Source organism: Brienomyrus brachyistius, chromosome 11, assembly GCF_023856365.1.
Source record: "Brienomyrus brachyistius isolate T26 chromosome 11, BBRACH_0.4, whole genome shotgun sequence".
Lineage (NCBI taxonomy): Eukaryota > Metazoa > Chordata > Actinopteri > Osteoglossiformes > Mormyridae > Brienomyrus > Brienomyrus brachyistius.
The window spans coordinates 8,956,071-8,978,753 of record NC_064543.1 but is presented as its reverse complement, the minus strand read 5'-3'; the positions used below and the strand labels follow the sequence as shown (position 1 = coordinate 8,978,753).

Here is a 22,683-nt window from a genome sequence, read left to right as displayed (position 1 = left end):
CCTCAGGTGTCACCCTCTTGAGTGTCTTGCCATGCCTTGAGGGACAGCCCCCCCCCCCCCCCGGCCGTGAACGTCCACCAAGGTTAGGGTACAAAGATATAGGATGAATGGATCATTACCCAATCATCGGCAGCCCATGTTGTCTATGGGTATCGTCGTAGGTTCCCTTCCAATGCTCACCTGATCATGGTACTGGCCGCTGGTGCTGGAAACCCCAATGCAGGGTCCGGGCCCCGCAGACGACCTCTCCAGGGGGCAGCCAGGCTCGGGGAAGGGGAGCTGAGGGGCCGAGGGCGGGGCAGGCGCTCCGTGATGATGGTGGTGATGGTGGTGAAAGTGTTGGCCGTGGCCATGCTGGGGTGTCGGCTGTTGGGTGGGCGGGGCCTGCATGCAGCTGGAGTGGGCGTGGCTGAGGGGGAGGTGCCCGGAGGAGGGGCCGGCGCAGGGTGAGTGCTGGGGGCAGCAGGAAGGAAGGCGGGGCATCGCCACACCATCGCCCATCAGCCCTGAGGAGCCTCGCCTGGCATCATCTTCATGGGGCAACAAACACGGGTGGGGGGTCAGCACAGGGGAAACATTCCTCTGATGCCCCCTTCCTTCATTAGCCACTAAAAGTGAGGACGGCACAGTCCTACCCCCGACGGCGCTGCCCGCTGTGCTGTCCGGAGCCGGGCCAGGCCTGGTGGAAGGTCCTGGGGCTTCCCGGGGGGGCTCTGAGGTAGAGGCATGGCTAGAGGACGAGGAGGAGGAGGAAGAGGAGGAGCCAACAAGCTGGGCGTGGCCACTGCTGGGGGTAGTTGGCACTACAGAGAGATCTGAGGGGACAGAGGCGGAGAGGTTGTAGCCACAAGCCCCACCCACCGAGGCTGACAGCGCACCTACACTTATTCAATAAATGCTGTTTAGACTTTAGTCATTTTATTTAGATTACGAAAAGACAGAAATATGTTTCTGACACTGAAGGTTGAAAAGAACGCTCATTAAAAGGAAATATTATTAAAAAATTTAATCCTGGAAACGCTAAATATGAAAAGCTTGACATTTCAGAAAGCACTTAAGCTTCCAATTACAACGATATGAGTTCATTTAGCTTTTACATCATGACAGTAAAATCACTCTTTTCTTCACATTATAAAACCAAATTTCCATTTACAGAACTGCTAATTTGGCACATCGAATCACCCATCCAGTCCCCCCCGCCGTTCTCCCAGCAGAAGTGTCTGCTTGGCCTTTTGTAGGAGGACCACAACACACACACACACACACACACACACACACACACACACACACACACACACACACACACACACACACACACACACACACACACACACACACACACACACACACACACAGGTTAGTGTCCCCCACATGCTAGAAGATGCTGTGACCTCCCTCGCCCTCCTCAGGATCTTCACAGTCAGGTCAGTCCCCAAACGTGACTTTCTGAAGCTGCCCCCCTGGCCCTGTTGGGGCAAACCCCTCCCTCACCATCCTCGTCCACTGTGAGGTCCACCACCTCGCCGGCGCTCTGCCGGAGCGGCTGGATGACGGTGGAGACCCGGTGGCGTCCGCGCTGCTCCTGGGGACGCATCTGGGAGCAGCTGGGCCCCCAGGTCATCCTGCCGCTGCCCCCCCCGGAGCGAGGCCTGTCGACACAAACAGCACATGGGGACACCGATCAGAAACAGATCCCCCCCCCACACGCTAGAGCGATCAGAGCTTCTCCACAGGGTCCCACCCGGACTCTCGGGCAACAGCGATTTAGCCAGTAGCAGCCTGGGATTCCCAAGACGTGATATGAAGCGTCCTTGTGAGGGGGGGGGGGGGGGGGGGCGTTTGGAAAGCAGCGGCTCAGCCAGACGCAACTGGAATGCCGGACAGTCACTGAGGCAGTGCGAGAATTTCAAACCCAAAAAGCAACTAAAAAGTGCAGACTGGACACAGCGACAAAACAATAGTTACAAGTTGTGATATTAAAAAGATCATAAAAGACTGACAAAGATGAGGTTTTCTTCATGGTTTAAGTTCCAGTAATACTATACTTAATACTGACGTCACAGGCACACACACTTAATACAGGCAGGTAATGAGAACACACACAACCATCATATTACCTCATTTAGCATTATGGAGATGTACTGCACAGAAACCAGCAGTGAACCACCACACACACAGAGACGGGCAGAGAGAGAGACGGGCAGAGAGAGAGACGGGCAGAGAGAGAGACGGGCAGAGAGAGAGACGGGCAGAGAGAGAGACGGGCAGAGAGAGAGACGGGCAGAGAGAGAGACGGGCAGAGAGAGAGACGGGCAGAGAGAGAGACGGGCAGAGAGAGAGACGGGCAGAGAGAGAGACGGGCAGAGAGAGAGACGGGCAGAGAGAGAGACGGGCAGAGACACACCCTTAGTACCTGCAGACCAGGATTTTTTCATACATTATTGAGTAGAGAAAAAGCAGAACATCATCTAGCAGTAAATATGTCCCACAACAGCTTACAGCCCCCCCCACCCACAAAGATCCCAATGCTTCATGAGAAATCGAAAACCCAGAAAGCTGACCTCCAGTGGAAACCAGGCCCCCATGAAGGTCACAAGCTACACATCAGCCCAGGACAGCAGGGCTTAGCTTTCAAAGTGTCATAGAGACACGACTAAAAGGTCTGATGAGCCAAGAGCATGAAGGAAAGGGGCTCATCTCGTATCCAGAGAAAAGGCTATGAAGGACAGCAGCAGGTCTTTTCACACAGATGACTCTACGTGTCAAATCGGTCCCTATGGGGGGGGGGGGCAAGCAGAATATGGTATAATTAAAAGATCATTAACGGCTTGGCAGGTTGCATGGAGAGGGTTCTGTCAGGGCCTTCCATTCATTTCTATGGGAAAAACCTTTGGGCACTTCATAGATTTTTATAAAACTGAGGTTTATCCACATGGAGACCTGAAGACGTGTCCCCACAAGTAAGGAGGTTTCAGGTTTTACCGCATTTTGGGGACATTTTGGTCCCCAAATGTGATCTATGCAAAAACAAACACAGACGCAGACAGACAGACACCCCAGTGCTTACTGCACCCTTACGATACCCCCATCAATGTCCCTCGGATAAGGGGAGGGTAGGACACACTTCACACCCAACGGGAAATGTTGGCAGTTATTTAAAAGGATTCACTTCCCATACACATTTACTACATATAAAAGGTCAGAAAAACAGAAAATCTCCCTCATCAGTCATCAGTATTTCTTAACATGAAAATGACAGGAAAACATAATCGGGAGCCGCTGGAATGTAAACATGAGCAGCGGCCACAACAGCCATGCAGCCGCAAGCCCCTCCCACACACGCACAGTGGCAGCACCTGGCTCCCCCGGGTCCTAAGCTCCCTGGCACGTGCTGGCTGGTGTCATATTGGCCCGACCCAGCGGACCCGCCTACACCCGAGCCTTCCCAATGACTGCTGCCCTTTCTCATGGCTACAGGAATATCGGTCTGATTAACAGTAGTGCAAAGAGACACCCAGAGCAAGGTGCTACCAACACACCTAGCCCCCATGTCAGGGCATGTTCCCAGTCATCACCCCACCCCTTGGGTGGTCACAGTATCCATGCTGCTCCCACAGAGTTGTATCCCAGCTGGGGGGCGTGAGACACTAACAGTCTCCCAGGGCTGAGGCCTACTCCCTTAACCACAGATTGCATCATTAACACACCATAACAAAATGATTAAGAGCGGGTGTGGTTGTTAGGGGGGGCAGAGGGGTGGGGGAGGCAGGTGAGGTGAGACTCACGGGGCCGCTCAGTGGATTGGGGGGGGGGGGGGGGGGGGGGGGAGGGTTAATTTTCAAAATCTTGTTCGGATTTCGACACGAGGATTCTGGCAGATGGAGGCAGGCAGCAGCCTGACCTGCATTGGCGGGGGGGGGGGGGGGGGTCTTTCATATGAACCATCTGAGTGCATGTAAAGCCCCCTCCCCCCTCTGGCCTTCATCGCTGAAGTAGCAGCCCTCACTGCATCCCACCGGCAGACAGGGCGCGTGCTGGCCCGGTGCCGAGCGTCTTCCCTGGGCTCTGAGTACTGCAAACCTTGCACACACAGGCACATACATGAGCCAGTGATTCACAGCCAATCAGAAAGCTCCTCAAGTGACAGGCTCCACCCACAGGTTAGAAAAGGGGTGGGGCTGTTTGTCGGGGTGACCAGTCAGTCACCACAGAGTAACATTCAGCTTCCCTATAGGTGAATAGGTTTGGCACAGAGGACTGAGATACGGCTAATAGAAAGACAGGGGGCTCAGCTGGCAGAACAGGTATGTGAAGGTGTCAGGAGCTGGTGGAAGTATCTCTGCCACTGAGATGCTGTTGTGGTTGCGGGGAGCGAGAAGCCTGACTCCCGTCTCCAGGGCCGAGAGGTCCGGGCCATGCCCTGCCACAGTGCAGCTTAATTGGCCCACACCAGCCTCCCAGAGTAGCGCTGGTGTGGGGGGACCCACCCTGGGGAGACCCCTAATTGCCCAGAAGCAGGCTTGGGATTATTTTGAATTAACTGAGCGCATGGGGGGGGGGGGGGGGGTTGCAAGGGATGAATATGATAAACACGATAAACTGCGGTACGCAGCGGGGAATGTTTGGCAAAGACGCGGTTTTCCAGCTACGCGGAGTCCATGTGAAAGGCATGGGGGAGGGGGGCACGTGTGTGTGGGGGCAGGGGGTCTTGGCAGGGCTTATGTTTATGGAGTCGCACCATACGAGAGTGGTACACAAACGGGACCTAGGGACACTGTACTGTGGCAACCACAAGCAAAAAGGGGGGGGGGGGGGGGGGAGAAAGAACCGTCCAGCAGGGGGCGGCGACTTGAATTGTGCGATTTAATTAATTACCTTAAGTAGCCCACATCCAGCCTGTATAATGAAATACGCATAATGCATGAAGGCGCAACTGCCTTCCCACGTGTGCCAGCAGACAGGCGGGTAGATCTTCAGTGGCAGCATGAAGAAAAGGCTCGAGGAGTCAAAATATCTAAGATCAAAAGCATACTTTGCTCTGAACTATCTTCACAAGGGGTGAGGGGCCAGAGGGTGCCGGCGAATCCCTGACAGGCGAAGCTGGAGCGCCGGCGAATCCCTGACAGGCGAAGCTGGAGCGCCGGCGAATCCCTGACAGGCGAAGCTGGAGCGCCGGCGAATCCCTGACAGGCGAAGCTGGAGCGCCGGCCTACCCCCGCGATACCACCGGGGGGCGGTTGCTTACGGCGGAAGTTAGGCCCAGCACAATAGCAGCTGGCGCTGTGGGCGGCGACGCCATGGCCTGGGCAGACACGCACGCTCACACGTGCAGAGCACGGCTGCCCCCGCCTGCTCCTCTCAGCCACACAAAGGTTTTTTTCCAACTGAAATTTACCAGTGTTCGTCCCGTTGACTTCCTACCCCCAGCCGCCCATCCCCCGAGGGGTCAGCGTCACCCAGCCTACGTACTAAAGCACACACTGGAGACACATTGGAAGCCTAATGCGCTGAAGCAAGAACAGGCGCTGGGGGGCATCGCATAACTACAAGGCTGTCACACGGGGCACCGAGGACGCAGAGGACTGACTGCAGTAGCATACCCCGGCCTCTAGGGGGAGTTCCCATGCATTACAAATGCCCAGCTGCTCTTGGAAATGGGCAATAACTTCTACATCAGAGTAAGAGATCTGAGTGCTGCCATTAGACCCCCCCAAGAGAACCACCCTGCTATCATGCACATGGGCACCAGCCTCACTTTCCCAGCAGACTAGGTATCTGTTGGTGTTCCTGTCGACCTGCTCGCCACCTTCTCAATTAGCGCTCAACTGTTAGCCTCACCAATACATTTCATACTATTTTTAACTCGAGATATTCTGTGAGATAAACAGCAAGAGATAAAATAAGCCTTAACTGCCTGAGCCTCCATAAATATCCAGGAGTTGTTATTCAGCACTTGTGGGTAGAAAAATGACATATAATTGATGGATATTTAAAAGATCGCAGTTAGGTTTGCAAAACACATCTTATCGTTTGAGGGTAAAACCAGTGACTGCCACTAACCTACATTCAAGGTTGCACAATAATTACAGTCCCTATAAATATATACGCCGTGGGACAAAAGTATCCCTCTGGAAAAGGGTGAAATACCCTCTTTAAAAAAACAGTCACTGGAATACAATGGGTGAAAATACAGGCTGGGTGATGAGGGCCAGTGGGTTCAAGCATTAAGAGTTATGGGCTGGAAGCATCTAACCAGAAGCTTCAGTGAACATCAGACAGTGAGCTAGTTTTTTTATATCTATCCAATAACATCTCACAGTGTCAAAGGGGCTGTAAATCTGCCTGAAGGGGACTGTCAAACTGGCACATGGGATGGTGGACGCTGACCGCACGTCTTCAAGCGAAGCTGACAGGTGGGGGGTAGCTACACACGGCCCCAGGACGGCACACATCTCCGTGCTCACTTCTCCATCTGTCAGGCCATGGCGAGGCTCGGCAAGCTGTGCTGGGGAGGGCGGCTCTCATGCCCAGCCTGCAGGGTCCACTTGTGGACCTCAGTGGGATGAACTGGGGGCTCCCAGTACGCCACCTGTTCTGAGGCTACATTCAGTACCTGGATAAACAGCCCTCTGGCACGCAGGGAGCCATGCATGCAATGCTGCTGTCTGTTTTCGTTTTTCTGAATTCCTCTAGGGCCTTTAAGCTCATTTCTTCAGCACAAAGTACAGACAAGCAATGGCTTCATACCAGGTCATGGTACATACAGTGTGCATTTAAAAAAACACGCCTGTCCACTGAGGAAATCACAGCGAGACAGGCTGCCGCCTTATAAATATACCTGCCGTTTGAGGGTCCCTGCATTAAACATATTCATACACATGACACGTATAATGCGACATGTAATAAGTGTAATATGTGGGCCTATTGCAAGTGATAGTTCTCATTCTACTCTGCTAAATTGACGCCTAATTTTAAGTAGGTCACCAGCCTATAGCCAGCAACCCAGGCCAGAGGGAATCAGGCCACCTAAACTAATACCTGTCTGCCTGGTGAACACAGGGGTAACAGACTCCTGGTTTAAGTCCAGGGAGGGTGACCAGCTGCTCCATAGCTATAAAAAAATGCAAAAATAAAAAAATGAGAACATGCAAAGGGAGGCCATTCAGAGATCCCTCGAGGGGCACCTTCAGAATGAGAGATCAGTGTACCCTCCGCCTGGAACACAGACGAATGAGCCCATCAGCAGACAGGCCCCAGCCTGGCCCCAGAGACCGTAGCCATAGCAACGGCAAAGAGGCCTCTGGAATGCAGGGCATAGTCGCTTCCTGTCAGGCCTGCGACCAAACGGTGAGAGCGGCTAGGAGGGCAGCCGGGGCGTCCTGAGGGCTCGGTGGGACGCTTGTTACCAGCGAGGTTCCTCACGCAGTCATTGTACATTTAAATACACATTAAAAGGTGTCTCGATAAACTTCAGTGGATCAGATACAGCTGATAGGACATTATCTGCCCCACTCGTATAAATTTGTGTCAGTAAATGTGTGCACCATCCTGCGAGCTCAACACTAACCTGAAGGCATCGCCGACGGTGACGATCTCCACCTCGCTGTCGGTGGACGTGACGTTGATCTCCTCGCTGGCAGGTATAGGGGGCGCTGTCGTAGCCTCGATCACCACCACATCCTCGTCCAAAGGACCTGAATTTCACATGAGGGTCAGTGTGGAGCCACAGCTGCATCAAAGCAGAGGCGGTCGGTTTATAAAAACGCTGAACTGCAATAAGCCTCTGTGGCTCTGCTCAGGAGTGTTCAGAGCTGAAGCAGTCGCTCACTACACGTCTGAAGGCATTTTCTGCCTCATTTCCGCAATGTGCACGCGCGCAGACACTAGGCCTGGGAGGTCAAACTTTGTTATTCAAATAAAATTCAAATTCTAAAAGTTTTGATATATTCAATGGCAAAAATCCACATGCATTTTTTTGAAATTTTATGTAGGCTACTATTAGTCATGAAACACTCATTTCCTCATGTTTAATTAACCTATTGTGCCTTGTCGCTTAACGCAGAATATGAGACCAGACTTTATTAAATTAATTCATTAGCCAGCAAGGAAACCAGTGACATTATGCATGCATCAGAAGAATGTGGTGATGCAGTGACTCCCAAAATCCACTGTTTGGATTTCGTTAGCAATTTTTATCACTGAACCCCACCTCCAATATCGGAAAATACCATCAAAATACCACAGACTGCAGTATTATGTATGGAGAGCAGGAGAACAATTAAATACTATCAAGCCTAGTCAGATACAGCCAAACCAGGGGCAGCAGGAAAACAGTGTTTTCCCTTCCATATTATAGGGGCGCCCCGCTCCCCCCCAAAGGCACCTCCCACCCCCCCGACACAGGTGAGCACACTCCCACCAGCGGACAGAGGGCGCGTGTAAGAAACCAAGTCGTGTCGACCACCTGGTCAGCAGTGTAAACTGTGAGGACTTCTCCATGAACAGGGTAATAAATACGTTTCACAATGGGATTTTCTGCTTTAAACCATCACTACTTTAAGCTATGAGCTAACAGTTAATGTATTTGCAGGTCAAAATAAAAATCCACAATAGGCTGCAGGGAGGCCATGCGGCCTGCATGTGGATCTCAATAAATGTAGCTGTAAACCTAGGAGAAACACTGCATTTGACTGCACGGATGCCGAACGTTTACGTTTTAAGTTACATTATGCATGCAAGCCTGTGTAAGCTGTGCAATGTCAATCGCTCCATGTTGTAATTTCATGCTACGGATTACATGCCTTTTCGTTGGTGCGGCTGGTGTTTCTCTCCTGTGCGCAGCCAAATCAATAAATACCAGTTATTATATATTATGGTCTCCTGGTCATTTTCCTCACTTTAGACAGTAGCAAGCTAATGCTGCAGGTTTCCTCGTCTCAGACACTTGCCCACAATCAGCCTACTGTGTCATGATGGCCTGGGTTTGTAGTATGACTTTATAATTGTTAACAGGAGTCAGCATTACCCTGTTTATTAAATGGCAACCTTGCTGTGTTCGGGGGGGGGGGGGGGGGGGGGGCACTGAAACGTGTAGGCCCGGTGACGGAGCCCTACGAGGAGGCCCGTGTGGTAAACAGGTCAGGAGGTGCAGTGCTGCACACGCAGGAGGCCTGAGCCCTTATGGCAAGCACTGCGGACGCGACCTGACAAGCCAGAGGAGCCCACAGCTCAGAGAGCTTCGGCCGTGCTGTCAGGCGGAGGGGAGCAGAACCGCGCAGATTCAGCACGTTAACATAAGCAAACGGTACGTGAAGTGGCTGGGTTTCCACCATGTGCGCAGACTGCAGGAAGAGCAGAGCGTGTCACTGCCAGCAAGCATGGCAGTTTCAGCTTGCCGCCCCCTGCAGGTCGAGTCGTTTGTACATCACTGTCCAGTGCGGCGATCCGGCTCTGCAAGCCCCACAGGTAAACAAGCATCATCCAGCTGAAAGCATAAGTGGGGCGCCCTGCAGACAGACATGGCGAATTAACTACCACCAGGGCTGAGGCCTACACACCTCACATTAGCCTGCACCCACAGAAGCTCCTGGAACCAGACAATGAGGTCAGAACTGAGCAGTACCTGAAGGCCAGATAGTCTGACTGGTCCCACACCCCGTTTTCAGACTCAAGACCAGCCGCTAGCACACAGCACAGCTAATGCTGCAGACAACTGGTGTGACCACAGACTGGGGTGGATGGGATGTTCTGGTTAGCAAAAAAGCTTCAGAAATACCCAGATGCTGGTCTATAATAGAGGGTTTCTACCTTCCTCAAAGGTGCGATTACATATGCAACTAACAACTAAGACCTGGGGGGTTCATTATCCAGGGGGTCCCTCTAATATTTTTTCTCCATGGACATTTCTGCAGATCCCCTGCAACTGCTGAGGTCATGGACACCAGGATGAAGCCCCTGGTCTATGCTGATAGGTGCATTTCATTTGGTTGTGGCTCGGTAAAGACTGCAACATGTGGCTGTATGTGTATCAGCCCAAACAGACCTGTGTAAACTCACCCTTGCCCAGAGAAACAGACCTCAGCTCTGCATGGGTGATGCCAGCAGAACGCAGCACCCTGGCAAGAGCAGAGATCAGTGCGCAGATGGCGCCGCCCTAGCTGCTGACTCATATCGGAGAGCTGCCAGCCCCAGCGGGGACTCCCACATTCACAGTCTAACTTGCGCAGTGATAAGTTATCAATTGATCGCAAACCGGCCTGTGAGGGCGGAACGTGTGGGTCCTGCCATGGAGGAAGTGAGAGCAAGAGGCCCGATGTTAGACGTGGCCACTCCACCCACCAGCAGCGGAGAGGCGGCTAGTGAACGAGCTCCTCTCCTCGGTGCACGTCAGCGGCAGCGACATGGTCACTGTTGCTAACGTCCCCATTTCCAAGACGAGCGGTGGGGCGAGGGAGAGCAAAACAGCAAGCGTGTGACGCATAACGTCTCCGAGCCTGACTAGTAAGCTTGTGAAAAGTCAGACTGACACGGCTCTCGTGAGAGCCGGAACCTTCCAGAACAAGCATGGAATGCAAAGCATGTGTGTGGGTGACAGGATGGCGATCTCACGCTTGCCTGTAGCCTCCTCGCCAACTTTTTTCTCCACAAAGCAAGTACAAGCAATATCGCCCCCGGCTGCCCTAAGGGGAGAGACACCCAGCAGAACCCAGAAGCAGGAAGCAGCAATCATCTCAAGAATTAAAGAGGGAAGAGCAGGCAGACACACCTGGAACACAGTCATAAATCAAATGTATGCAGCAGGTATGGATAGAAGCATGTGCTCCTAAGCCGTTTACACTACTTCAGGGGGCCTCGCTACAGTACAGCACTGCTCCAGTAAATCAGGAGATTTAATTAGACAGAGATATATGGAAAGGCTTCCAAAAACAAGGATGGTTTGCAACCTGAAGCCTAAAGCAACAATATTTGGAAATATTTTGATAAAAATGAAGTGGTCAGTAGTATGTAAGGTGAATTTATCCATTATTCCACACACACGAAGAAAGAAAGAGGCAATCTATCACAAGCCATAGTAGCTTGATTCAACCTGATTTAACGCAATTGGAACTAAAGGAGAGCGTGGCGGACAAATAATTGGCGATTAGCAGCACTCAGCAATCTGGGGGAGGCACGGGGGGAGACTGCCTGGCGGGTACGGCCAGCAGGACGGCACGGGGAAGATCGGCATGACCTATGCCAACACAAGTGGAGTTTCTCTATTAGGGAGTGCCTAGCATATCCTACTGCATGGAGAGCTCCGGGTGCTGCTGAAGATTGTGCTAGTGAAAGGAATGCCAGGCTGATGGATGCCAGAATGGTTAAACAAATAAAAAATGACTCACCTTCATAGTGAAATTAACATATTAGAACGTAACACTGTAACGCCCGGCGTTTTATGCTGATAAATCAATCCAATGATGTTGGACACCAAAAGCAAGTCATCCAATTACATTCTATTTATATTCCATATTTTTATTCGGGTCCGGTACAATTGAGAAAGCAGGGTGAGCCAGAGTGGGCCGCCCTGAGGGCTCAACAGTGAGACCTCTCTGCCGGCCATGAGGATTTCAACCAGCGACCTTCCAATCACAGGCACAGCATCCTAACATCGCCCCATTGTGAAACTGATTACCAAAACCAAGGTCAGAAAGAGTAGCAGTCACCTCAACACCACACACAGCACCCCGGCACATGGGGCACTCAAACATCCTCTCTATAATTCATGGCAGAAGCCCAAAGAACCCATTTACGTGGGTGGAGAGGCAGGTGTTGGAGGCTATCTCCCCAAGTCTCACGTATGAGCTCACAGCTCTGACACTAACCTTTACTCTCGCCTAATGCATTGTTTTTAATCTGCGTGAGCTAGCTTTGGGGAGAGGAGTGGCTGTTCCGGGCGCACGAGGGCTGTGCCTTTACCTGTTGCCATGGCGGTGCTGCTGGGTTGGCTGCTGCTGACATCAACGTAGAGCTCATCCTCAGCCTCGGTGGAGCTGGCGGAGGAGTCATCCCGGCTCAGCTCCTCGGTGGAGCTGCTGCTGCTGTGCAGCAGGGCGTACTTCCTGCGGGCGATCACCTCCCGCTGCCTGCGCTGCAGCAGCAGCCGCTCCTTCTGCCTTGGAGTCCGCGAGGCTGTGGCCACGCCCACCTTCGCCAACCGCTTTCGGTGGAGGGAGCGCCGGCCGCTCGGCCGGGACCTCTTCGTGGGGAACACAGCATCCAGCCCTGGGCGTGCCCACCTGTGCAACCGGCTGCTCCGAGTCCGGCCCAGGGAGGAGCGTGGCCCACCCCCCGATGCCCCGCCCCCAGCACCTACAATGGCTCTGTGCTGCGACTCCTCCCCCCCAGCAACTGTCCCGCCCCCCTCTACCATAGGCTCCACCTCCTCTTCCGAGCTGAGCGTGTCGGAATCCCCAAAGCGCAGGCTCGAGGATGGTGAGGACACACAATCACTGAAGGATGACTCTGCCATGTGCTCATCCTCACTGTGGCCTTCCAGTAGCCCAGACCGGTGGCGGGAGACGTCTGTAGTAGGTCCCTCCTTCAGGGCCCGAGCTGAGGGCCCCGGCTGCTGACTCCGGCGCTTCCTGCGGCCGACGAGGCCCCTGTCCGAGTCTCTCCGGCCCCCCACGTTAACCTCCCGCAGAGGTCGGGACCGAGCCTCCGCACACAGTGGGGAAAACTCACTGCCCACTTTGGCTACCATCTCCACACTGGCTGGAAAGCTCTTCGCAGCCTCCACTGGCTCAGGGTTAGCCAGCGCCGCCTTCAGGTGCTCATGCCGGCGTGGGCCATTGGACGGAACCTCGCTTTTCATTGCGGCACCAGTTCCCTGAAGATGTGCTACTCGGGGTGGATTCCCTGGGTCCTAAAGTCCCATCGGAGGTCCGGCAGCACACCACAGCTTAGGAAAGGAAAAAAAAAAAAACAGTAGGGCACCAGTTACACAGAACATTTTAAACAAGACAAACTTGCACGTCTCATCGTAACTACACATATTTAGAGGTTCAGACTCAAAACTGCCTCAAAATACCCACACGTGACTCCCATCACTGATGACATAGGCTCATGCTGAGGGCAGACGCAACCTTCATCACCACATGTAAATTATCTTTCCTCTCAAAGCAGAAGAGCTGCCATGTAGGACTGCTGCATGCTGAGTCTCAGGCTGCCAGACGTGCATAAGGCGAGCGCAGGCCCTGCTGCAACGGCCGTGGGAAATCGCTCCAAGTTTACCGTGATAACACACATTTATAAGGTGGACTGAGAAGGACAAACAGGGCTCCTCTGCTCCAGCAGGGACAGTGAGAGAGCAGCTGGTCACTGACTAACTCGAGCTAAAATTTCACAATAAGAAGTATTTTAAGGTCACTGTGGCACAAAGTTGGCAAGCATTTCCTCCCGTTATATACAAGCAGCTTGTATAGTGCGTGCTGAAGTGTGTTTTATACACACACACATGAGAAAGTTTGCCACATTGCTTGCTGTTCCATGGTGAAAGAACAGCATGAGCAATATCGATCTGAAGTGATTCATCTTTTGTAAATCTGCATGAAATTACTCTCTCATTCTCATATTTTACATGGGATTAAAATGCAGTTTCTCTTCTTCCCCTTTTCTCAACCAAAGGTCAAATCGCCAGACATAATTTTTAATGTTGTACATTGAACAGCCAATAAACAGCCATAGCTTGGAAATACAAAGATCATTGTATTCTGACTGTCAGCCTGGAGAAACAGCAACTGAAGTACGTAGATAGAATAGAACAGAATGCGGCTAAACAAGAAAGCAGGCAGTGCTGCCCGGCTGTGCTGGTCTATCTGCAACTAATGAGAAACTCGGGCGACTCGGTCTTTATTCCCACAACAAATCTGATGCCGGCTACTATTTTAGAAATCCGACTTCACTCCAGGTTGTTCGGGGGCAACCTGATTGAGGACATGATTTATACACCAAGTTAAGCCACCACAAAAGGAAAAAAAAAAGAATACCGTTTTAAAAACTGAGCGAGGCGGCTGACAGGCTGAGACTGTGTCAAACACTGAGCTGTAGAGGAAGCCGGCGAGCTGCCCTGGGAAGAGGCACCCAGGTGCTGACTACACACCGAGACAGAGAGTGGCCCACGATTCACATTCAGGGTTTTCCCCCCAAAGCAGCGGAAATTCTACAACCACAGACGTGTGACGCGCACATGAATTAATCAGCCAGATCTCAGTGGTCACCAGGGAAGAGGTGGCTGTGGCTGTGTTCCAACACCCCGACGACACGCAGAGGTCACGGGGTCATAGTGGGGAGGCGGAGCCTAAGCCAGACGGTGATAATGGGAGAAAGGGGTCAGCCCTTCAGCTCTCACTTGCAACGTTAACGTTAAGGAAACAATGTTATCACAAACGCAGATAGACGGCACTCAGGAGCAGGTGAAGCCATTCAGACACTCAGGGTCTCTGCAAAAAGGCCAGTAAGGAAAAAACAAGTCAGTTCAGCCACAGGCTTCAGCTGCTCATCTCAGCAGCTTTCCAAACCTCTCCCTGGGCCCTCAGCCGTCGCACATTTGTTTATATTTCAAAGCCCGTTCAAGATTAATTCCTCAAATCAAACGTGCTACTGGTGGAACACAACAGAACATTAGAAAGCAGGAAGGGAATAAGCAGCCGAGGATCGCTGTCGACTTGTTCCCAGCCAAAGCGCCATGATAATTTCCCATCCGAACATCCATCCATCCATCTTCCATACCGGCTTGTCCAATGCAGGGTCGTGGATGGTTCAGAGCCTGTCCTGGACGCACTGGGTACAAGGCAGAAAGCAACCCGGGACGGGATGCCAGCCCATCGCAGGGAGCAGGCAGGCAGGCACCAATTTGCGGGGGGGGGGGGGCGTTGAAGGATATCCCATGACGACACAGGGAGGACATACAAAATCCATGCACGTTGAGCTGGTGTGGAGACTCAAACCCTGTGCAAACCACAGGGATCTTTAAGCACCACACCGCCCCCCCCACGTAATGCACCCCTCCTCATAAACTGTTCATGTGCCACCATGGAAACAACGAACACGTCATTTTAAAAGATGACTAAACGCAGCTCAAACAGGAGCTGAAACCTTCACCCAGCTACAAGGTCTGAAATTAATCCTAAGAATGTAGATTTCACACCTCGGGCCCGAGTCCACATGCAAAAAACAGCAGGCTGGGCAGCTGCATGCCGACACGCACATTAACAAATTTCTGTGCTAATGGCACATTCCAGCAGGGGTCTGCAGGGATGAGGTGTTTCCCTCTTTCGAGTACCACCCGCTCCCTATACGCAGCAGCTCCTAACACACAAGCCTAGGGCCCCAACAGCAACACCCACCCTGGACCATCCCAACAGTCTTCACTAAAAGAGCAGTGGGGGGAGGGAGAAACATCTTCTACCCAAGGCACCTTAAGGCACAGGAATGTGAGTCTTTTGTATTATGAAAGCAGCCATCTGCTTAAAAAGGCACGTCGGTTCCCACGTTCGCCTGCTTCTCGCACACAGGCACACGTGCCCACACACTGCACAACTGACTGACAGCCCGAGCCGGCGTCTGGTCAGCCCAGAGGCGTCTCTCCCGCCCGGAAAAGCCACCTCCGACTTGCAGTATTACAATCGTGCTTAGATGAGTCACCATTTCCATGTTCTGCTAGATCGGCTCGGATCTTTCTAGACCGTGATCATCACTTACTACAAGTGCTAAAGAGGAAATTATTTGCCAGTAAAAAAAACGCTGAAGAGCAAAGAGTTTCATCAACAGTAATGATACCCAATTGGAAATAGGAAAGTGACAGGCAAATGGTGATGTTTTTAGGCACACAAACCAAAGACAACAAGGTACACACACACCTAAACACATGCACACTTGCATATCTATTTATTTAGACTTCCTCAGTCAATGTTCCCTAGTATTTTTAGTCTTAAAAGAAAAAAAAAAAACTAGAACACTATTTAAAATCAAATGAAAATACGTGTGTCCGTAAACGGAAATATGTTCACAGGGCCAGTGTGTGGCTCAGCGGGTTAAGGCGCCATGCTGAATGCTGGAAGGTTCAGGGGTTAATCACTGAATTCAGGTGTTACATTAAGATCCATTGCCACAGGTGTATAAAAATCTAGCGCCACACCATGCAGTCAGGTTTCTAGCCATTTGTGAAAGAATGGGTCGTTCTGAAGAGCTTGCTGAATTCATGTGTGGTCCTGTCATAGGATGCTGCCTTTGCAATAAGTCAGCTTGTGAAATGTCTTCCCTGTTAGCTTTTCTGCAGTTAACTGCAAGTTGTATTTTTCGCAAAATGGAAGCGTTCAGGAGCAACAGAAACTCAGCCACAAAGCGGCAGACCATGTAAAGTAAGAGCAGGGCTGCCGACTGCTGAGGAGCATAGTGCATAAAAGTAGCCAGCATCCTGTAGACGCAATAACTGCAGAGTTCTAAGATTCCTCTGCCATTAACTCCAGCACAAAAACTGTGCACCGGGAGCTTCACGGAATGGGCTTCCATGGTCGAGCAGCTGCATGCAAGCCTCACATCGCCAAGTGCAAAGCTAAGCATCGGAGTGGTGTAAAGTACGCTGCCACTGGACTCTGGAGCAATGGAAACGTGTTCTGTGGAGTGACGAATCACGCTTCATGTCCTACATCAGTGCCTGACCTCATAGATGTCCTTCTGGATGAATGGGCAAAAATTCCCAAACACACACTCAAAAATCTTGTGGAAAGCCTTTCCAGAAGAGTGGCAGCTGTTATAGTTGCAAAGGGGGGACCAGTTCCATATTGATGCCTATGGATTTGGAATGGGATGTCAAAAGTTCCTGTGGGTGTAATGGCCAGGTGTCCCAATAGTTTTGTGTCCATGTATGTATGAATGAATAAACACATTATTATGTACATGTACAGCATGTCACAGCATCACATGAGTGAACGAGTAGGAGAAAGGGTGTGGATCTGGAAAGACATGAGGACATAGCTGAACTATTCCCTGAATTAATAACCTGCTACCAACAACCCAACATCCAGTACTGAGTGACAGGGGGCCTTGACCCTCTCACAGCTAGCACAGGCCACAAGGCACACAGTTAAACTGCACACAAAGACCTGGAGTGAGATCTGAACCCCCTGCCCCTGAAGTGTGAGATGACGCTGCAACCCATTAGCCCAGCATCTCAGTGTGCTATTAACAAGTGCTAATTCTGAAAGCTTGCAAAGCTCACTAGCAAAGAAAACAGCATATGCCCAAAGATAGCATCTAGCAATTCAAAGCTGTATGACATTAGCCAAGCGATTATAAATAATGCTGCTTCAATCACACGGTTTTATTTCAAATTCATCTAGCTTCTCCCCCCCCCCCATCTATAATATTATGAAGGCAGTTCTAATTAAGTCAACCCATACAGACTCTACTCCCACATAATTCCTGTGTTCTTACATTATGAATGCAAATCAAATATAAATCTATTTCATACAATTAATCCCCCCCGTCCATTTTCACTCAAGCGTACCAATGATACGCCAGTTCTATCATGGTACTTCTGGGTCTGCATGTAATATTCTGGGATTAAAGAAAAATCTAGAATTGGGGGGAAAAACAGTGCCTGTCTAACGAAATTCCACGACCACAGAATATGTATGTATGAATAAACATCGCATTCACAGAATGAGAAGCCAATACCTCTACAAATGCAAGATGTTACGGGGGAACTTGCCCAACAAGTTCCTCAATTGGAAAAAAAAGCAAAGAGCTCTCAGACTCACATCAAGAGCTATTCACACACAGAAACACACACTCAGAGATTAAGATGTTCATTTTTTCATGCCCAACGTACACACGTCATCTGGTTTTGACTCAGCCCTGAATCATGAAGCTAAGGATCTTAACGCCAAAGAGTTAAGGCCTGAATAGTTCCCTTATCAGACAGAAAAGGAAGGAGCACAGGCAGGAAATCCTCCATCACACAGTGGCTCCGAGAGCCCTCCGCGGTTCCAGAGGAACGGAATGGGATGGCCGTGGCAGAGCATTAGGGACAGTGCAAGTTCAGGGAGCAGCGGGTGTAGTTGGCGGGCAGCTCCTCTAGGGAATAACAGAGGCGATGCAGGCGCAGAACCACAGCCCTGGTACAGAGTCCTCAGGGGAAACAATCCTCAGTGTGAAACCCTGATGAGCTGCTGTGCCAATGGGGCAGAATGCGGCAACACATGCGTGCACAGGAGGCGCAGCTTCAGCGGGAACAAATAACCAGACACCTACGTGCAGCAAAGCAGCTTCAGCAGGAAACATGCACACGCAGCCCCAGACTGCTTCGGCTGAAACATATGCCTGCTGTTCCCCCTCGGACACAGGACAGGAAGCAGGGAGGCAAACATGGTTCGGGCAACTTAGCACAGGCTAACAAAGTCACACATAGAACAGAGGAGCCAGAGGCTCACTAATACGGTATGTTCATCACTTAAAATTTAGCACAACCAGGTATTGTGAAGCTGTTCTAAAAAGAGTAATTAGAGGAAAGATTACAAAAGAAACAGGATTCATAAGAAGGAATACTTTATTACCACCCGCCAAGAGAGGACGCGATAGCCCCACCCCCATCTGCCTGCTTCTGGGGCGAAATGCTTCATAATAAACAAAACAGCTCAGTTATACAACCAACAAAACTTACATCATTCCTACTATTAAAACCCCAATCAAACATTAGCTAGAATAATGGAATAATGGAGGCCCCACCCTCACACGATCTTTAAATAATCTTCTCAAAATTATATGATCTCCAGGGTAAACCAATTATCATCAACAGGATACAAAAGACCCCCTTTTACCCACCAAGAAGCCATGACAGCACAATTATATACGCCAATAACCATAAGGGACATAAAATTACGGCAATCCCAAAATGAAACAGGCCAGGAAAGGCTATACACTTGCATATTACTGAGGAGGGGGTTACAAACCACAACTAACCGCCTATTTCAAGGAAAATTAGATGCCCAATGATGCTACACTGTAACAAACTTATCATAATCTAACGAAAAACAGAAACTCACGGCAAAGGACTGTCTGGCAGAACACAGAAAGATCTCTGATCTGTTAAACCAATCCCAGTGTTTATAATGCGAACAATGCACTGAGTAATGAACATCACCGCAGAAAGAATACTGCTGAGAAGACAAATAAGAAAATACACAGCACCTTTTGTGTTAATTCTATTATTATTCTATAGCTGTGCGACACCATACTGCAATGTGGCATTTCTAGGGTTGCTGGAGGTTGCCATAGTTACCAGAGAATGTGTATGAATACACAACAGATTCTATTTCTGGCTCTTAGCATTTGCAGTCGATGGGAGCAAGGTCATCATTCTGTGATGTGAAAAGCACTTGGAATTTTTACTTTTTTTTGTTGCTTACTATTAGTTTGACAGATTCCTCCCCCATATTTGGCCCCATATTCACTGCTAAATTGTTTCTTCAAGGTTACTTTTCCAACTATAAAGTGTGCAAGGTTTATTTTCAATGTACATGTATTAAAATTGCCACCAAGAAGAGCAGATCATTTCAGTGTCTAACTTGTTCAAATATTAAATAGCTTAGCATGAATTTTGGAATGTGGTCCTATTTCATGTGAGTGTAAGTATGAGACTCCTCCAGGTTACCAGAGGGAAACGAATTCCATTCTTAACTTCCTGTAAAGAAGGCTCCCATTTTTCAGATCTGAACAGGCCTCTTACTCATTTTCATAGATTAATATTTCAAAGTACGATCTTGCGTATGCCGATGACAGTTCCGCTTACCTCGGTTAGGCCCTCCTACACTCGGTCGCCTGCACTTCAGACTAAAAGCGATTAAACTACAACCGAGTTCCCGGGCAAACTAGAGACCAGCATCAATCTTTGGTGATATCTTAAATGCAGCAGTATCCCCTTTAGCACGTAGCATCCACACTTATAACGTAAACCTTTCCGTGGACACTATAAAATGACTGATCGATGGTTGAGTTTTAACCCACACTAACATTATCTGAACTGTACATTCCTTTAACTTTGCATTTGTTATCGATACCCAATGTATTTTTGTCTGGTAAAAATGACCTGGGTATTGACTATTCAAAATGAGAAGATAAGATCTATCACTCGGCAGGATCCAAAGCCTTAACGACTACATACACTAACGACTAGTTAACTGAACTTCATTTTGACTCATACCATGAAAACTGGTCATCGTCGTTACGTTAAAAGCCGATGAAATGATCCAAGACTATCAAGCGACGATCTTTTCAGAAATAAAGCAGGTATATGCCCCCAATTTTATGAAATCCATATGCGACTCACTGTAAGGCACACATATTAGGAGTTAATAATCCAATAAACAAATCAATGGATACCAAGCCGGTTAGTCAGCATAGTCGGGGTTCTAGCGAAACCTGAGACGATCTGTATAAAGTACAGCGTATTCATCACAGTATTAAATAAATCAAAACCGAAAACTCCTCGGTCGGCTCCAACAATTTGGCATATTTTCTTACCAGCTGGTTTATTAAATAAAAAGCTAGTTAACGTTAGCATGGCTCCGGTGTTTCGATGACGCCGAGATGTACATCTCAGAGGATTACGTCCATATTTACAAACATATATAATAATTAGACCATGACATCGTTAGGTTACCTAGTTAATCTGAACTAAGTGTAGAAATCTAGCTGGATCTAGCCAAAGATTTCGTTAGCTAACTAGCTGCCCGGCTGCACCAGCTTCATCTTCCTGACTAAAAGTAACGAGCCAGGACGGAAAGCAGCAGTCCGGGCTCTCACACGACGCCTGCCTAACTACCCACTGACCATACCTCCAAAGGGAAAAGAGTAAAGGCAATAGAGATCACAAAACTTACTCACCCGTATTAGATAAACTTGACACAACAGTATCCTTCCTTCGGAATAAACAACTAGCTGGCTAGCAGGCTAGCTGGCCATAAAAGAGGCAAAATGCGGTGAAGACCGTCAGCAAAGAGGCTGCGAAGCTGACAACACGAAACCAGAGGCCCGATTTAACCGAACCATTAACAAAAAGGCGAACGACATAGGCTTTCGCATATGTAATAATCTATTCTTTCTCTTTAACAGCAAACTACGTCAACAGTCCTATGGCCGAATCACAAAGGCAATGGCTTAATCTATTTTTTCTTCACGAAAGGTGGGAATTCCTCTTCGTTTTCCATCCGGGCCCGCAATGAAGTCCCCATTCCTGCCTCTCCGAGGCGTTCGCTGTTGTTTACCCGGGCAGCTTCAGCCTCCGCTTGCGTTCGACCCGATTTGTTTTCTGAAAAATCCCCTGAGCCTGCTGAGAGGAACAGCTTTGCGACAGTTTGCGACGGTTTCATGGAGTTTACGACTGTCGCTGACCCTAGCTTGATGACTCGCCTAACATAGGATGCCCACTAGTGGACAAAATTAAAGTTACGTCGTGAAGAATTTTAAGTACATGAAGCATAAACGGTGTGATAATTTAGCATGCATGCAATTATTATTATGTTTACCGTTTATTGCTGCTCTTATATGCATAGTGTTACAGTCTAATTGAATCTAGATTTAAACACACTTTAGAAAAGTCAAGAAGATTAATGACCGTCCCATCCGTCCGTTGGCCATATGTTCTAGCACTCAGACGTTCTTCCATGTTATCCTCTGCTGTGTATGTTTGAACGTTTAATTAACTTTGTTTAATTGAACCGTCGGTGTAATTTTAAGCAGGATTATACATGTATTTTTATTCAAAAACCCATTATTAAGTTTGTTACGATGTGTGCTTGTACTCACGTGGTTTACTTGCATCTAAAACATTAAGACACCTTTGAACTTTGTTGTTAAAGTAACCTTTTAAAATCACCATGCACCACAAGAAAGACAACTGTATTCTTGATCAAGTCAGGCCTGATCTTCTTTAGGGAACATGATGAAAAGATCGACTGTATTGGAGAAGATCAACACGTTTGGGAAAGTTGAAGATAAAATAGACCAACAACTACGTGAATGAATTCAATCATCATAACAATGTAAAACGAACAAGACTCAGATAGAAAACATGACATTCTGTAGAAATATTGGTTATACTGAAAAAGGAATGATTAAATAAATGTATTAAATAAACAAATTAACAATCACTTCATATAGTCCATAAACCATCTAAAGAATTATTATTATTATCAGAAATATCTAGCCTAAACCATTTAGTGCGCCATGGCTATGTAGGTTATTTAAAGGTAGCTTTACGTAAATTAATCACATTTTAACATACCACATGTTTATACATGGCTGCATAAACAAATTAATGCGCTGGCAATAAACTAAACTATCAAGTCGAAAACCACCTTATACTATCGCAGAATTCGTCATAAAAAGGTTCAGATTAATTCTTAGCAGAATCTAACAACACTTACAGTGATGGGGCAAATACAGTAGGTAGCAAACAACTACGACATATACCGCAAGTCACACTAGGCAAGTTCATGGTGTATTGGTTAAAGTTTATTAATTCGGATGAACTTAAAACAGTCCTGAAGGACAGAAGAGCACAACTACACCACAAACAAACAGACACCCTGCGTCATGACGCACACGCCTTGTTACATCCGGGACATCACGAAGTACCATTAA

General features: G+C 49.2%; 1 protein-coding gene across 2 annotated transcripts in view; it reads right to left on the bottom strand.

Moving 5' to 3' along the window:
* Positions 1–21,454, bottom strand: part of rnf111 (ring finger protein 111) — a 29,080-nt gene extending 7,626 nt beyond the window's left edge. The window contains exons 1-6 of one of the 2 annotated variants that reach the window (XM_049030063.1): positions 20,926–21,452; positions 11,956–12,940; positions 7,568–7,694; positions 1,492–1,649; positions 636–815; positions 181–530 (exon numbers count right to left, since the gene is read on the bottom strand). In XM_049030063.1, the coding sequence (XP_048886020.1) occupies positions 181–530; positions 636–815; positions 1,492–1,649; positions 7,568–7,694; positions 11,956–12,853 (1,713 nt within the window). In that variant the 5' untranslated portion in view covers positions 12,854–12,940; positions 20,926–21,452. Of the gene's footprint in view, positions 1–180; positions 816–1,491; positions 1,650–7,567; positions 7,695–11,955; positions 12,941–20,925 lie in introns of both variants that reach the window. The other variant, XM_049030062.1, reaches the window with a different exon arrangement.
* Positions 21,455–22,683: the final 1,229 nt, after the last annotated feature.